Source organism: Prosopis cineraria, unplaced genomic scaffold (assembly GCF_029017545.1).
Source record: "Prosopis cineraria cultivar Desert tree isolate PC_DT_omini unplaced genomic scaffold, ASM2901754v1 PC5, whole genome shotgun sequence".
NCBI lineage: Eukaryota > Viridiplantae > Streptophyta > Magnoliopsida > Fabales > Fabaceae > Prosopis > Prosopis cineraria.
In genome coordinates, this window is record NW_026555336.1 from 11,576,953 (window position 1) to 11,595,551 (window position 18,599).

General features: G+C 33.0%; 1 protein-coding gene across 1 annotated transcript; it reads right to left on the reverse strand.

Annotated features, from left to right (window-relative positions):
* Positions 1-1,547: 1,547 nt before the first annotated feature.
* LOC129310567 (uncharacterized) lies at positions 1,548-7,614 on the reverse strand. Its single transcript, XM_054952452.1, has 9 exons — positions 7,545-7,614; positions 6,633-6,784; positions 6,239-6,326; positions 5,118-5,352; positions 4,498-4,551; positions 3,482-3,576; positions 3,185-3,310; positions 2,955-3,044; positions 1,548-1,952 (listed from the first exon to the last, which is right to left on the reverse strand). Exons 1-9 carry the CDS (start codon positions 7,602-7,604, stop codon positions 1,824-1,826), a joined length of 1,029 nt encoding a protein of 342 aa, XP_054808427.1. The 5' UTR covers positions 7,605-7,614; the 3' UTR covers positions 1,548-1,823.
* Positions 7,615-18,599: the final 10,985 nt, after the last annotated feature.

An 18,599-nucleotide genomic window follows, 5' to 3' on the forward strand; every position in this document is an offset into this window, starting at 1 on the left:
AATTTTTTTTTTATTAAGTTTGTATCTTTTAATTTATAAAGGTGAATTCTTCCAATATTTGACAAAAGATTTTGGAAGAAAAAAATTTAGATTAAAGTTCCTGCAGAGATTCTAAAAATCTCACATGAAGATTAATTATTTCATGCCCACAGAGATTTCAAAATCTCACACAATATAAAAGTCATTTTCTTAATTTGTTTATTTATTTTTTTAATAAAAGATGACTTTTTTATTTTTTTTAAATGGATTTAAGATATACCTGTAGTAACCTATTGCTACACATGACATATCAATTAACCATGTACTTGTGAAATATTCTAAAAATCTCACATGATAAAAATAAAAAGAAAGGAATTTAAAGACAAGCCAAATCTATATATCCCATAATGCCCTTAAATCAAAAATAATAAAAGCAACAGAAAGGGAGGGGACTCCATACTTGATGCGTGCGTTTGAACACAAAATAATCGAGTGATAAACAATAAACAAGTGATATAGGACAAGCCAATACCTGAATCAATCACCATCTCTTGAAATTCTTTCACTTATGTTAAGTACACAAGAAAATTGGGAACAAAGTTGAATATAGAAACAACAATGGAGGATGTGTATGCATATTAACGACAAGGAGGATAAGTACCATGTAATCTTGAAGTAACCATAACAAGGCGAATATTTGGCAAAGAAATTAATGGGATAACTATAAACAGTCTCGGGCAAAATAAAGATATGTCTAGAACTTTAGATATTAGGATGTTTATTGGCATGAGAAAGCATCTGGACACATGATGAAAGATGCAATGGATGCCCTTAACAAATTTCCAATTCCCCTTCCTATCTTACATACTCTTCCTTTCCATGTTTCCCTCTCCCCTTTTCTTCTTCTTTCTTGACTCTTCCTTTCCTTTTATAGATTAGAATTAAAACTTCTATCTTTAATGATTGAATCCCATCAAATTATAATTTATAATTAATTTTATTTAACTTTTATCATTATATGTCAAGACACAAATTTGAGAATCAAATCTTCATTTGATTTTTTTCAACTGAAGACTCATTAAAGTATAAATTTGAGAATTTTTTTCATTTAAATTTTTATTTATTAATTTCCATTTTTTTTATTATTTTATTAAAAAAAAGGCTTCTCAATTATTTTTGTTTATTCATTTATTTTTTGTGGGCCCAGACAAAATGGGTATTTACACTGGCCAAATTTAGATATTTATCGTTGATATCCAACACATGACCAATATGAGCTTTAAGTAAAAAAAATCACATAATGATAGAGCTTAATTTTCAATTTCACCTATCTATTTATTAATAGCATAATAGAAAAGCATAATATGAAAATTCAAATCTAACTCATCCAGTTGAGCTGATAAATCATTAAATCAGTGTTTTGAACGATCCAATAAAGCATTTTATTTATGACTAACTTAATCACAGTTTGAATTAATTTTTGAATAAGTGTTTTGACGGATTCAATATTCACTCTGATTTTCAGTACGTTGAACACAAGTGACAAACCCAGATCCATGCTAACAAAGTAGGGAAAAAATTATGGTACTTATGTAGCATCTTCCAAATCACGTTGGTTTTGTAACAAAGGATCTTTGATAATGAGAATGAAGCTTCCAGAAAAGAGGAAAAAACAAAATTAGATTTTTGTAAGGGCGAAAATGGGAGCTCAATCCACTATTATAACATTACGGTAAAAGGCTCAACGGAAGACAATATTTGATCCCAATGTCTCTTTTCACCTCAAGATTCAGGGGCATAGGCTCAAGGGAAGACAATATTTCATCCCAATGTATCTTTTCATCTCAAGATTCAGGGGCATATTCTTGAATGACTGATGCCAATTTATTTCTATCTTCTTCTGTTTTCATCCGGATCAAGAATGTTCGGGCTACAACACTCTCTTTATCTCCGTCACTCCCATCCACGTTATCCTGCAAAAATCTCAGCATTCACATTTGCTTTTCATGGTTTTTCTTTTTTAATCAAAGTAGACAACTACAGCCCAGTTGGGGGAAAAAAACTGAAAAGGATTGATAGAGACTTGGTAGTATGGAATACCAAGTCCCACATTAAGGAGAATGGGATGCTCAATTAAATATTTAAATAGGTTAGTACTCCCATCTAAACAGCTATCTTTTAGAGTAAAGCTCCTCATCCCACTTATGTGTCCATCAATTGGTATCAAAGCCTAATTGTCAGCAATTCTAGAAAGGGCTACTTAAGAAAGATTATAATCAGCAGAAAGCCAATTAAATGCCATGGAGTGTAGTTGTCAGGATATCAGCTTTCTATGGGGAGCCAAGTAATAATAACTCCGACATTGAGTAGTATGGAATATTCAATGGAGTATTTAAATAGATTGGTTCTCTTCCCTTAACAGCTAACTTTTGTGATAGGGTTTTCCATCCCATTTAGATAGATACCCATCAAGAATAAATAGAGCCCACAAAGAAAAGCAAAACAGAGATGTCAATGGTCTCTGCTTATCACGCTCAATCCACCCACTACATCCTACGGGGAAATCAGTGATTTTTCATTTTAAATTCAAGAGAGTAGAGAACCTACAGGACTGGAAACAATTCAGGATACACAATAGGAGTTAGGAAGCTAGGGACTCCTCTTGAAAAGAAGGGGACCAAGGGGAGAGAGAGAGATCCTGTCACAGCGGTTTTCCATTATTCTGAAAGTTTAGCCTTTCAAGTTTTTTCTCCCAAAAACCAAATATACACCCTGGCCCATAAAAATGAGGAAAAAAGCAGAAGCGAGCAGCAAATTGGTCAATCATGTTAGAAGCGTATAAAAACCAAACTGTTGATGGGATACGGAACGTGGGCATTTTTCTGAGTTCTCTACAAATATTTTGCTAATTTAAACTTGTATTTTGTATCTGCATATGCATCATAATGAGAAATATTTCATCCCAGGTTTCTTACCGAAGTATGGAATATTGCAACAAGTGAGTTCTTCTGATGATTTGTCTTAATGCCTGGATAGAGCAAAGCATTGAGAAGGATTTTTCCGACCTGCCATCAGTAGAAGTAAAAAATTTGAAACTAGAAAAATGAATTTCTTGGGGGAAAAAAAAAAAGGATTTGCATTTGCATCAATTACTTTCAAAGCTACCAACACACATACAATAAGAAAAAGGGTAAAAAGAATAAACCTCATTTCTAACAACAATAGTTGGTTTGGAATCTTTGGTAGCCTTGCTAAAGCCATCTTTGCATTTAATCGACAATTGCCCCATTCCTCTATCTTTCCATGCATCCTTATCCTCCGGATCGGTTGACTAAACATATCAAGGATAAAGACACCAAATAATCGTCATTAACATCATGAAACCAAGTCAAAGCAATACATGCCCACAAGTCTAAAAAACTGCATTTCAAAGACTCATTAATCATATACACTAAAAAGAAACTTTACTGGAGTCACCATATAACGTAGTCTATAATAACACCTTCACGTAAAGCTTGCACTTCACTTCATGCACAACTACTACTCCCTTCTCTTCTGACTTCTTCACAGATGGGCTGCTAGGCTGCTGCAATTCATCTTATGTAACAAAACGAAGAACATTTATTAACCATCCCCCTTATCAGATTAGTCATTCATGCCATAAAAGTTGTGATACTGGAAGAGTTTGCAAATGTCGATATCCCCATCACCAATGATACTTAAATGCATAAAATAAGAAAAAATAAGCAAATACATCTACATCCGAACTAGAAATGTCTCCATTTTATCATCAATTTAAAAAAAAAAAAGGGCAGAACACTGAAAATCATTGGCGACATAAAAATAAATCGGTGATAGAGCAAATAGTATTAAGAACAAAAATACACAAAAGTTTACGCCTTTGCAATGTGGCAAGAAATACCAATATGACATTCTTAAATCATGAATCAGCAACATACTCATAAGACCCATAATTTTTTAAGCTCCCAAGGTTGTATCCAACACTAAACATGTAGTATATTTAAATTACAAGAATTAGGCTTCACTTAATTATAAATGCATTACTGAGCTTGTGAATTATTTAATACTTAAAATCTACTCATTTTGTAATTTATTGGGTTAAATTTATTATTTTGAGTATTCATTTACACTTCTTGTAGGTACAAATTTTATTTTACAAAATTTGGCAACTCCAATGTATGTATATATGCATGACAGGGATATGCAATTACTAAAGTTCCAACGTCCCATTTTCTATACTCTCCCTTTGTATCTCTCTTTCCTTCATGTCTACTAAAACGTCGTTCAGTTATAAAAAATAGAGTCCATCATAATCTCACTAAAGTAGCAGATGCCACTGTTTTCTCAGCATAGGTTTTCACACGTCATAAGCATTGTCCATGTAGAGAAAGACAGTTATTAACTCCATCAAGCATTAGAAGAAGATATGTGGAACTATTTTAACCATGAACTAGGAGAATGTGCCCCGGAAAAAGAACAAAGGCCTCAAATTCTAACCTTCATCTACATCATCAGAAGCATCACCTTTAGAGAGAGCTGAACTTTGATTCCCTAAAAAGTGAGCAGAAACTCAATGGTCAATCTCAAAACGAAACAGTGACATGATATTCTGCTAAAGTTCATGTTATGGCTTTGAACCCCAATAGAACAGATGACAGAATGCCTCACTTATCATATAAGCTGAATTCTGTTAATTTCCATGCTATTTGACAACTAAGGTGTCCTTTATCTTGTTTTCCAAATTAAAATGCAAATGCAATTTGAAGCTCTAGATCTGATATTAGCATTTTTAGAAAGGATAAATAATTAGTTTTGCTCTAACAACAGATGGATCCTAATATTAAGTTCTTCACATGACCACTTCCCGTCATTAGAATTTCAGACCAGCAGATATAATTCTTATAGGCTAAGAATGGAATTGAATGATCTAAGCTTAACAAATTTTTTTATCATATGATCAAATTTTTCAATTTTAACAATTTCTTCTAGGGTGTAGCATGCAATAAATGAAATCATTCTAACTAATCACCAATGGGATCTCAATCTAGAGTTGCTAATACGGAGAAAGCAGCCTTATGTGGAATGTGATGGGAAAATCTTTAGAATACAAGACTTACCAAATAAAACGGGGGTTTGATTGTTGGAGAATATTCCAGTAGGGTTCCATGAAATTGTAGAACTTGTCGCAGTGCTAACAGGAGGGAACACTGTTTTCTGACCAAATATGTTATTTTCTTTTCTGGCCACTTCAGGAAATGATTTCTTTGCAGCATGGAAATTTGTGTTAGGAGGCAAATTCTCTCCCTTGACAGCATTTGATTTGATCCAGTTGACAACGTCACTGAATTTTTCCTGAAACGATACATGGTATATGCTCAACATGTAATGTGCTTCAATAGCAACATGATACCTAGTCTATGGAGCTGCCCAAACTAGCTCAAAATAAACAAGCAGCAAACAATCTTTAAAATAGATCAACACCTATTAGTCTCAGCCCCTGTTGTACTATATGGTTAGAAACACCTAATTTATTGGATGCCTTAAACAACAAATATTTGCTTGCTGAAAAGACACATATTCAATGCCATGGTAGAACAAAAACGGGCAGGAACCATCTCAACAACCATATATGACCCCTTCTCAGTCTGATTCTGCAAAGCTGTCAACACATGTATAGTATCTTATCACTCCTCAGGCATTATCTCAATAGATGTAGAGCAACTTCCAAATTCCTTCCACAACTAGACACTTGACACGATTCTGACCAAAACAATCTTTCTGAAGTTGGCACAATAAGCTGTGCACATGTCTCATATTAGGAAATGTCATTATATAATACATAAAATCTAACAAGTCACACTATTAATAAGCCATGGATAGTGCTACTCATTCTTCATACTCTACAATACACATAACCCACATCAAGTTTTAAACAAATCAACATTGCTCAATCTTCTTTTTGCACACAAGTCACAGCTGCAATTGACTTGTCATCTTAAATTAATGAAGAATTCTTTGAAACTTACAAATCTAGCCATAAGTCTACAATTAAACCGGATATGAATGCTAGGTATGTCCATCAGGGTGTACAACTATATAGTTTAATTACAGTGAACACAAGTAAAAATAGTAAAAGCAGGACTCAATCAGACCTGTAATAGAGTACGGCTGAACACATTAGAAAGAAAAGTTATATAGCTTAGACAACTTCAGAGCATTGAATCATATGAAAAATTACCATTATGCTGGAAGCATGAGTCAAGTAATCTCTCACACCATCTTCCCAAAGATCATCAGGATGATTCTTCAGTTGACTTTGAATCCAGCTATTCATAAGAAAAACCACAGCATGAAAATGAGAAAAATTCATAACTCAATAAAGCTAAGAATAATGCATGATGGTAGAAAGCAGGCATATGACAATCATAACCATAGGAATGTGATATCCTTCAAACTGAAATTTAGCTAATAGGACATGAACATGCATGATAACCACCAAATTAGATAACATAATTGCTAAAGTCAAAGTACAAAGAGGATTTATTTTCAGCCTGCAAAGAGGATATATATATTTGATTGAAAAGAGGACATGAATGCAAAAGCAAATTTGATCACATGAAAAAAGGATGGACCTTGCAAACTGAGTGTTTAGAGCTCTCACATGCTGCTGTGATGACTCAGCCCGTTTCGTATCCAATGGCTGTGTTGTATCCACAGGTGGTTGGGATGGTTCTGCCCTATGAAATCCAAAAGGAGATCCCTCCATTATTCTTTTACTCTGGAACTGCATTATATTCGAAGCGAAGATATAATAAGCTTCAACAAAAAGTCACAAAGAATAAAGCCAATTTAACATCAACAGGCTGGCAACACAAAAAAACAAAAAACGAAAAAAAAAAAAAGGAAGGAAAACCCACGGACAGAAACACATTATGCATAGATTTATCACGATCAGCCAATGGACTTCACTTCAGGTAAATTTTGTGCTTAAATGAACTGAAAAAACTCTTCTATCTCGTGATTAATCTTTACCATTCTCAAGCTTTGAAGCGTTTAAAGATTAAAATCATATATTTGTCAGTAAATCGTGTGTCAAACACCATCAGCTGATGATTGTCTTCATATGCAAGGTTGAACTTCTTATTCTTCCAAGTCTCCATCTTCCACTTTCCATACACCAGTACCGCTGTTCCTCTCATAACAAAGTTCTTGAATACAAAAAAAGGATAAACTCTCGGTTCTAGATAAAAGAAGTTCGAAACCATGTCGAGGACACTCGGTGTCAATTTAAAAAGAAAAAAAAGGACCCATTTGCATTTTGCTGAACACTTTCCAAAAAATTTCTTCTTTACAATTAAAGCGCAAGAGATTGAAGGAGACACAAAAATGTGAAGATATGGCAAGTAAGCATCAAAGTGGCAGTTGCCAAAGCCAACGGACACAAAAGCACAAGTGAAATTCCAATGCAGCCGAAGCTTCAAGCTACTTCAATAACATGAATTCCAGAGCAGGAAAAACGAGTTGCTAATCACTAATAAACTTACGGTGGTTTCGTTGCTATCGGGGTTGGGGTCCGACGCAGCAAAACGCTTTGTGCCTCTCATGATGATGTCACGCCGTCAGCCTGGCACCAACCATACAAAAATTTTGGTGCTCTACCTTCTATTCCAGGCTTTGGCTCTCTTTTCGGAAAAAGGTCCTTTCAGCTTCATAGTTATGAATAAAAAAAAATATTGCTCAATATTAATCATGGTATTGAAACCCGGACCGGACCGGCCGGGTCAACCCAAAAACCGGTGACCCGGTCCCTTGTCTGGTCTGGATTTATTCCTAAACCGGTGACGAAATAAAAACCGGTGTAACCCGATCAACCCGGGTTCAACCCGGTATAACCCGGTGGTTGACTGGGTTAACCGGTTATTTTTTTTGACTTTTTTTCCATTTTTTATTTTTCAGAGTGCTGAATTTAGAAATAAGATAATAAAAAAAAGTAAAACTAAAGTTAAAAAATAAAAAATTAGAGATAGAGCACGCTAAGTCCAATTCAGATTTTCAGACAGCATTTATTTCGGCCTTTCATCTGTGTCTCTCCTCTCTCACCCTAACCTAATCAGTGTCTCTTCTCTAGCTTAGTCTCCGTCTCTTCTTCAGGCTCCAGCTCTATCTCCATCTCTTCTCCAACTCTATCTCTTTCTTTGCTATCTCATCTCTTCTTTAACTTAGTCTCTGACTCTTCGTTTTTTCTAGCTCAATCTCCGTCTCTCTCCAACTCTATTTCCATCTCTTCTCTAGACTTTTGAGATTGAAGAGTTGTAAGTGTAATGAATCATGATAGATATTTAAAATATTGTATTTTATTATGTTAGACTTTTGATGGTTGAATTTAGTTGAATATTTTTATAATTAATGTTTTTTATTAAATTGTATTATTTTAATCATGACAGTTTGCCACCGGTTCAACCCCCGGTTCAACCCTAATTGAACCACTAACCCGTGACCCAGTTGCCAATACCGGTTCAATGACCGGTCCGGTTTTACGTACTTGATATTAATCGAGTCTATTTCAGCCGCTGGTCAGGTGGGGAACTTACTTTCAATTATGACCGTTCGATTAGGTGTGGGTAATATCACCCAATTAGAATAAAATAAATTTCAGAACAATATCTTATGCATCGGGTGAAAGGAGAGAGAGAGTGTCTGTATAATTAATATGTCAAAAAATTTGTAATCTTATTAATGTGTCTATAATTTATTTTAGCAATTAATGTGGTCTTATTTATAAAATTAATAGAGATAAGACACATTTCTGGCATAGTGATTAATGTTCTATTAAATTTTAAATGATATGTACTTTGTCTAATTTCTATTATAAGATATTTTTAACTATTTCATTAAAGCCAATAAATAATAGTTAATTCATTAAATATGTCTAAAAAAATAAAAAAATTCCAATTTACCCAAATTACAAATAGAAAAAGAGATACACATATATATTAAGTAATAAAATTAAATTTATAATAAGGGTAAATTGAAAAATAATACTATTAAATACCCTTTCATGTGTCCTATATTAAGAAATAAAGAATCTTTTTAGAATGTGTCTATGTACTGAAGGTAGTATAATAAATAAAAATACTTCAAAAGTAGTGAACATTAAAAAAAAATAAAGAGATAATGCAAGTTTTAGTCCTTTGCATATGGAAGAGTTATTGATTTGACCCATCAAGTTCAATTTGTATCCTTTCAGTCCTTAAGGCTTCAATTATTGAGTTAGCTCTTTAAGTGTGGCAAGAAAAATTAGCTCTCAAAAAAATCTGACATGTAAATTAAATTACTAATGAGGAAAATATATGTGGATTAATTCATACACCTAAGCCAAATCTCCTAGTCCTAATAGCTTATTTGTTATTGATTTTACTATTTTACAATTCTTAATTAAATCTACATAGCTTTTTTTAAATCTATGTGACTTTTTTCCTTAAATATGTTGCTTTTTTCCTTGTTCAAGTCATTATTTTTTCTTCTCACATTATTAATCTACATGGTTGTCACATTATCATTTTGTTAGTCATGTCAACATAATTTTATGTTATTAATTTCTCTCATAAGATTAAGGACTACTTAGATAAGTTTATGAAATGTTAAGTATTAAAAAGATAAAAATTAATCTTGAAGGACTAAATCGATAACTCTCCCAAATATAAGGGACTAAAAGCTGCATTATCCCAAAAAATAGAGAGAGTAGTGATCACTCCCGCAAGTGCACGAGATTGATATAATAATAATTTAGGAATTAGTGGCGACTTAAATCATAGTTTCACAGTTTAGTTAGAGAGTGAAATTTAGTGCAAACTAAATTTAACTCTAATTAAGTACATCATAATTTACTGAAAGGTAAGTAAGATACCTTAGAAATAGTTGTCACTATAAATAAGGAAAGATAATTAACTAAATTAGGATAATCCATCTTGGTGGGTAAATCCTTATTTCTAACACTTATTGGATTGGTTGGCTCATCATTTTCACCATGTTCATCATTTTTCTTATTTATTTGCATAATTAGTTAATAAATTATTTCAAAACTCTTATTTCTTTCTTGTATAAATAACAAGGATCACTATCTTCCTCTGGGTTCGACCCAGAATTCCTTATCTTATCATTAACTTACAAATTGATAAATGCTTGTGTAATTTGGGTCCTTCTTTTAATCTTATGCCTTTGCCTGCATACTTGGAATCCCTAACTTGAAGCCCACTAGTGTTTCTCTTCAGATGGCAAATAGATCATTGCAGTACCTACTTGGAGTTGTAGAGAACATTCTGGTGAAAGATGAAAAAAGAGAAATCTCTCAATTTAGAAGGACTCCTCCAGATTTTGTAATATGCCCCTTAACCTTCAAATATATGATTGGATGTGTTGAGAGGTTCTTGAAAGGTTTATTTATATTTATCTTCATTAGGCTTAAAATCTATCTAGATCACATCTTATCTCATCTGATATGCTAATATCTAATTTAAAATATTTTAAAATTTTAATTTTCACCTCAGCGCCTTCAATCCGTGCATGGTCAAGCTTTGTTTAGCCATGTTCATGCGTACCAAAGCAACATGTCTGCTACCAAAGATTCTCTTCCCAAGTTTGACCACAACTGGATGAATGTAGAATATGAAAGAATTATCGTGGTGGGTTTCATGTACAAGTAGAAATATCCTTCACAAGTTTGACCACAATTGGATGTGGCTTTTTTCCCCCCATATTCTTTAGTCCTTGACTCTGAGCTTTGTGTTTTAAGGCATTGTTTATGCTATTTTGTCTCCTTTTCCTGAAAATATACTAAGATATTTTGGCTAATTTTATCTTTAATTCATGCATTAATTCATCAATATAAGCACATAAATTATATATAAATCTATGTAAAATACTCAAGTAGAAGATATTTTCTTTGTCTTGTAATATAAATCCCAGTTCTAAAAAACACATAAATCAAAGAAAAACTAAAATATATGTGATATCTAAAAATTAATTTTTGCTTTTCATACGTCAATTAGATATCATGGATATATGGCATTTTTAAATATCAAAACAAATATATGTAACTTAAATTTTATATAGGGATTTGAAATTAGGAATTTTAATAATTTCCAAGATATGAAATTAAAATTTTCTATAAGGGATTTGAAATTGGGGATTTTAATAATTTTGAGAATTGAGGGTGTTTTTCATATTATTAAAGGTTCCATTGAGCTAGAATTTGCTATAGATGAGTATGGGTAGCATGGAAGTGGAATTAAAAATGATTTTGAAAGACTAAAGCTACTAGGTAGAGTCGGTAATTCGAACCAAGCCCGATGGGCTAGCCCAAACCCACTCAAAAAAAGTTAAGGCTGAACTTGGCTATATGAGCTTTTTTAAGGGGGTATGATACTTTGAGCCCAATTCGAATAAGCCAACCCGATTATAGCCTGAACCAAATAAGCCCAACCTCTGGAATTTCAGTCTATATGTGTATGTATAGTAGATAATTTTGGCTAAGCTTAACGGGCTAGCCCAAGCCCAGCCAAATAAAGCTAGGGTCAGGCTTAGCTATATAGGTTTTTTTTAAAGAGGGTTAGATACTTTAAGTCAATTTGAATAAATTTGGCCCAAATTGAGCCCAACCTGAATAAGCCTAACTCGCCTGAATGACCAGCTCTACTATTAGGGTTCATGTAATTCACTCTTTCTAGCATTGTATTAATGAAGAACTATATTGTTGTATAAGTTATTTGCAGTGGCATGAACTTGTAATTGTTTGAAGGGAGATCTTCCACAGGGAGAATATGCATTGTCATTTTATACCATGTGATATGTCTCTGCAAATAAGTTCAATAGTTGGCTTTTTATTATAAACCCCAATATTATGATTTTCTTTGGTCGGAAATGGGGTAAGCTTGAGGGAAAAGTGACATCTCTCCAATTTGTTTGGAAGGAAAGGAAAATTATTAGTCTAATCTTAATGGTTCATTTAAAATTGGATATCCAGATACATAAAGTCAATTTTAAAGCAATTTTCAAGTATCCTAGTGTCCAAAACACCAAACTTATGCTATCAACTACTTTTAAACCTTGAACGAAGTTTAAAAGGATATTTTGCACCTGATTGGACAATTTACCAAGTAATGAATACATCAATATCAAGGTTTGACCACCTAATGCCCATTTTCACATCACATCAGGCAATTCATGAAATTCACTAGATGTCATTTTTTAGGCGAAATCATCTCAACACAAAACATATAAACATCATAAGTACACTTGTAAAAACCTTTAACCTATTCCCTTAATATTTCAACAAATATACCTAATAGGTTAAAATACCCCAATTTTTCATTACAAGTGTGGTTATCCAAATATGCACTAAAAGATATGCCTATGCTTGTACTAATATTTTAGCCCTTCTACATGTAATTCAAAAATCTACAAACATAAAACCTAGGCTAAAATATCAAAACATATTGTACAAGAATAGTCCAAAATCATGTAGATTCCTAGCTAGCAACCTTAACTTTAAATAAATTCATTTACCATACCTAAAATGTAAAGTCTTCACAAACAAGAAGTCTTGCTACTCTTTGCCTTGCTCTTTCCCTTGTCTTCCTTCCATCTTTGGATTTATAAAATAATAACCACAAAGTGAGATAAAGTCCTAGTAACTAGAATAATTTATACTATCTATTAATAAGTAAAATTATAAACAAGTAATATAGCAAGGTATTTAAAACATGTTTACACTTTAAATAAGTATATAAAATAAATGCAATGCATGATTATATATCCATTTGAGCCTCCAATACTCCTGATTGAACTTGTAGGTTACACCACTAGACCAAAACACATAGTTTAACCCGAGCTCACCTTTCATGGAAGAATTGCCTGGCTAAAGGTATCTAAGCTAGCCAGGATAGTATGCATGCATGTATATTTGTTTGTTTATATGTCCATATATAGCAATGGTCTCAATATCATAACATAATTCACTTTTTCATAGTCATGTCAAAATCAATGTCATAATTGATCAACAACATTAATTACGATTATTTATAACAATTGGTGACTAGTAAAGAGAAGAAATAAAAACCTTAGTAGCAACCATTATCATTCAAGTTAAATGGGGTAGGTACAACCAATATTTTTGGGGGCATGCGACTCCAATTGAATTATTCAAGTCCACCAATGAAGTTAATATTGGCCTATAAGCTAAACAATATAATTCATCACCAATTACACTCAATTATTCCATTTACAACACTTTCCTCTAATTTTAAAACTAAAATCTCAAGTTTAAAATGACAAACCAAGTCAATTCTAATCATTATTAAACATTAAACATAAAACCTTTGTCATTTAAAATTTCTAACAAATCAATTCCTTGGCTAAGCAACCATCCAATTATCCAAACCAAAAATTCCTTAAAAATAAAAATAAATATTCGTCAAATCCAAAATTCACCATAACATTCAATTCAACCATAGATTCACATTCAACAAGCATAACAATTTATCTAAGGTAATTAATCATGTTATACGACCATTAAATCCTCATAAATTCTAAATTCCTCTTCTAACAACCTAGGGTTTATCCAAACAACCACTATATTAACCACTCAATGAGTAAGAAAAACTTCCTCAACCTAACAAGAATTCAAATCCTTTGTTGCCAAAACACCAAACTCCATCAATAACTCATTTGCACTAATTATATTAAAGAGGAGGAGGAGGAATCATTACCCCAAACCTCAAATGGATGATTAGAAGCCTCTAATCCTTGGATTGTTACCCTAGATATCTCATAATGTCATCTCCTTTAATTGTCATCCACTTTCTCTTTAAAATACTAACATTTTTGTCTAATTTTCATGTTTTAAAATGTTAAAAGCAATTATGTTTGGCGTCTGTCTTGCATGTTGTAATAGTATCTATCATTGGATGAAACTTGTATTTGACCAGTTGACTTAATCTCATGTCCATCACTGAACACAACAATGTTGTCCCTGGCATCAGATATCAACAAAGGTTACCTACTTCTACTCTGATGATGTCCTCAAGCAGATACCTCTCTTTGGTGTGTTGTTTGTGAATGGATATGGCCAATGACATGTTTCCTACTTCATTTCACCCTTTTTCACTAGAAAATGAGACTAAATCCTTTATTTGACATCTAAACATGTTTCAAAAGGTTGAGATGTTGCTAAGGGTGAGCAAAACCAAACCAAAATAAAAAATCAAATCAAATTAAATTGAGTTTGGTTTACTTGATTCGGTCTATTCAGTTACACTTTTTTATTCAGTTTTGTTCCTTTAAATTTTAGTTGATTGCTTCAATTTGATCAGCAAATTTCAAAACTAAATAGATCAAATTGATTCACTTATTTATATAGTATTTTTCTACATATACATGGTTTATTAGTTTATATGTATAGTTTTTTTTATTTTTTCTTTTTATACTCTTGAAAAAGTAAAAAACTTATATTTCAATTCCACTTCTATTTCTTGGTGTTCTGTGGTAATTTTTGTTGTTTATGTCTTTTTTTTCATAATCATATATGGGTCATTATCATTTGCATGTTCATACATATATATGTATCTATCTATGCATGCATGCATGTATGGATTGGTAATATCATTTACACTCATTGTAAATGGACAGACAAATATTTTTTTTTTGTATAAAAGAGGGGCCTAATTACGTAAAACTAACATGAGGAGATTGAGATTCCAAGTACTATTTTCAAGAAGGTCCCTAAGATGGAAAGGGATTACATCAAGAAGAGATTAGCTATTAAGTATATTAACATATGTCCATGTAACCCATTGTAAAGCCCAGTAACCAAATCAATTAACCAAATGGAATCATCAAAAGTTGTTTTGATCCTAGTTCAATTCAATCAACTAATTTGATTCAATTCTATTCAAATGGTCAATGTTGTTCTATCAATCATTTCAGTACCAAACTAATCAATGCTCACCCTTAGATGTTACATTCATAGGCCATGCTACATGTAATGTTCACCTTGATATTACCAAAATTCACCACACAATCATATCAACCAATCATAATTGGGAGCAAGGATTTGCTCCTAATGTCACATTATATATAAAAGGGTTAAAACTAATAACCTTTTGAAAATAATTGTGGAATATTTGGGATCCCATAAAAACCCTTTAAATTAATAGTTTGAGCTCAAACTTAATGATTTATAAAGATATTGGAAGTATGGAAAAGTTTTGGGAAGCAAACTACTTCAAAACAGGGCCAAAAATGTCATTTTTGAGTGTTTTGGTTTATATGCCGCGGCTTGTGGCATAGGATGCCAAGTTTCCTCGCTGTACCGTGCACCGCGGCATGCGCGAAATGCGCCGCGACGCACGTGTCCATGACAGCAACAGCTTTTCTGGACGAACTTCGAACGCACGCCATTTTCACATACGATGTCTGATTGGAGTGATTCAAGCGCCCACGCGAAGCTTATTCAATAAGCTAACTAATGGTACATTTTGTTACGATCCAATACTATATGAGAATTTTAGACACTCGGATGTAAAAGTCAGTTTTTTAAAGAAATTTTCATCCATCCAAGTACTCAAAACTCATAACTTATACCATTAACCCATTGTGAGGCTTGAACCAAGTCCAACAAACCAAAATACACTTGAGTGACCAATCAAACACACAAAAACATACCAAACACAAAATTTGGCTACTAAATGGCCATTTTGCCCAATATGGCCAAAATGCACAATTAGCACTATAAGCACTATTTGGCCTCTATTGCCACATAATATACTACAATTACATTGTCACCATAAGATAAAACATGCCTTGCACTTGTATCAGTACTTTAGCCCATCACCATAAAAATTACCACATATTCACCTCATATACAATATTGGGCTAAAATACACAACAACATAGTATGAAACAAGTGTAACTAATCAAAATGATTTGCATTCCTAGTTAGTAACATATAATATCATATAACAAGTTTATGTACACTACTCAAACCAAAATTGAGCATTACTATTCGATGTAGCAAATCTACAAATCTTTGCCCGATTCCTTCCCACGCTCAATCTCACTGGTAGCACCTGTAAAATGAAAATCCACAGGGTGAGATAAAAATCTCAATAACTAAGATAATCTATATTATTGATTAACAAGCCAAGTTATAAACAAGTATTAAAATGAGTAACTTAATCACATCGTGTAATATCACCATAAATTTGCATGCATAATCCCTAACCATCCGGTCCTCTAATACTCCCAATCAAACCAGTAGGCTATTTCACAGAACCAAACCACATGTATGGTCCCCAAGCTCACCATCCATGGTAGGACTACCCGGCCAAGGTGTCCAAACCACTTCTGGACTACTGTTTCCCCTATTACAAGTAATTAGGGTGTCATTACTCTAACACCGCATCCTACAGATGTTAAGGAGCATAGTCTCCAACTCCACACCCATTTGGGTACTAAGGAGAGTAAGTCTCCAACACCGCACCCATTTTCGAGCACTAAGGAGAGTAAATGTTCCACCTAGCGTCCCGAGGTGCTAGCAATTCCATATGGACTTAATCTTCACTATTTCCACTAGGGTGACCTCCTACCCTCTAATATGCCACATTTCACTGCATATCTCTACTTTACCATGCATAAACAATTTTTCAAGAAAGTATAACAAAATCTTTCCATTACCTTCAAAAATATAGAATTTTACAAAACCAATAATCCACTTTTTCTAAAATAGATAACCTTTAAAGAATTTATGCATATATACTCAACAAATCATAGAAAAGCACTTGAGAATAACTTATACAAGGTAATAAACAATGTAAATTATCTAGTTACCTCAACCTTTTTGTTACTAAAAGGGTTACCCGTGGTACTAATTCTCTTCTTGTATCAATATAAGTCTTCCCACACCATAATCTACATCAACAAGTACTATATGTTAATTTTCAATTAACACATGCACCATTAGCTAATAATAACCTCCCAATTCTCCCACTTCTCACTCAAATTCTCAACAAATAAACTTGTGAAGATTAGAATTTTTTCACTTCATCTCTTCAAGTCTCCTTCTAACTCTATCACAGCATAAAACTCAATATCTTAACTTATTACACTTCAACACCCTATAATCAAGATAAAGCTTGATCCAACTCCCACTAAACAATAAAGTAGCTTCATATTACCACATATCCAAGATCAATAAACCTAAATTAAACCTTTAGAGTCAATAGAAACCTTTAAAACATTGATTCATGGCTTAATCCCATCAGACCAAATTCTCACTCTTCCAAATCCCATGGAAAATGAGATGAAAAGGTAGAGGAGAAGGGTAGAAATCTTACCCAAGAGTTTGAAGGCTCAAATGATCTTCAAAATCCTTCCAAATTGATGCCCTAGTAGTGCCTAAAGTTGCCTCCTTCGTGCTCTAGGTTTTCCACCCCAAAATCTGAGTTTTTCTATTGATTTCCGAAAATTTAAGTTGCCTGCTGTGCCGTACGCTGTAGTGCACACCGCGCAAGCCGTGGCTCATGGTACAGCGAGCAACAACTTGATTTTTGCTCCTCCCAATGCCTCCCGACTTGATCCAACTTTCATCCTATTTAAATTTAGAGCCAAATATGATCCAAAAATCCAATTAGCCACCCAAAAACATACTTAAATAAATTAATCATATTTTAACTAATTTATCCCTTAATTAATCCATTTTCTAGATTTGAAGTTTTAGGATGTTACACTACACAACTATAAAAAAAAGCTTTTCGAGTCACTTTTTTCGGGCCTTTCACATCCCTATTATAGTGGACATAGATAAGAGACATAGAAAGTTGATTTATCTATGGCATTTTTACAAGGGACGTGGTTTTTGGAGAATTCATACCACTTTTTGGCAAAAAAAAAGGATGTGGTTTCTATGTGATTTCTATAGAAACCACATCTTTTTTTTACAAAAAGCGATGTGGTTTCTCCAGAAACAAGATATTGAAATAATTTAAATTTAAATATCTACCATTTTCATTTCATCATTTCAGCTAGCTAGTAGTAACTAATTATTTCACCAAAATCCATTACAGGAAAAAAATCTATTGTCTAAACCACAACTTAGAAAAAAATATAAATTTTAAAATTTGCTTCACCCAAAATCCCCTTCATCTCTTTCTAAGCCTACTCTCTCTCTCTCTCTCTCTCTCTCTCTTTGTCTGTTTTTTTTTCCTTAATGTAATGGGAAGATTCATTAACTTAGAGGAAAAACTGTACAAGGTTCAAAAATATTAACTTTAAAGCAAAAATGAATAAAAAATGATACCAAAATTGATGAAAAAACTAAAGATAATAGAAAAGGCTTAAGTAGAGGTTGGAAATATCTATAAAGAAAAACACTTTATGAGTGAAAGTGATAGTAACAAACTATTGCTCGCTCAGGGGAAAGAGGAGGAGAAGTTGTGGGTCATAAAGCTGTCTATTGAATGGGGGAAAGAGGAGGAGAAGAGGAGAAGAGAGAGCTGTCTGTTAAATGCTCACCATTACATGTTAGCTCTAGGTCTTAATTCAGT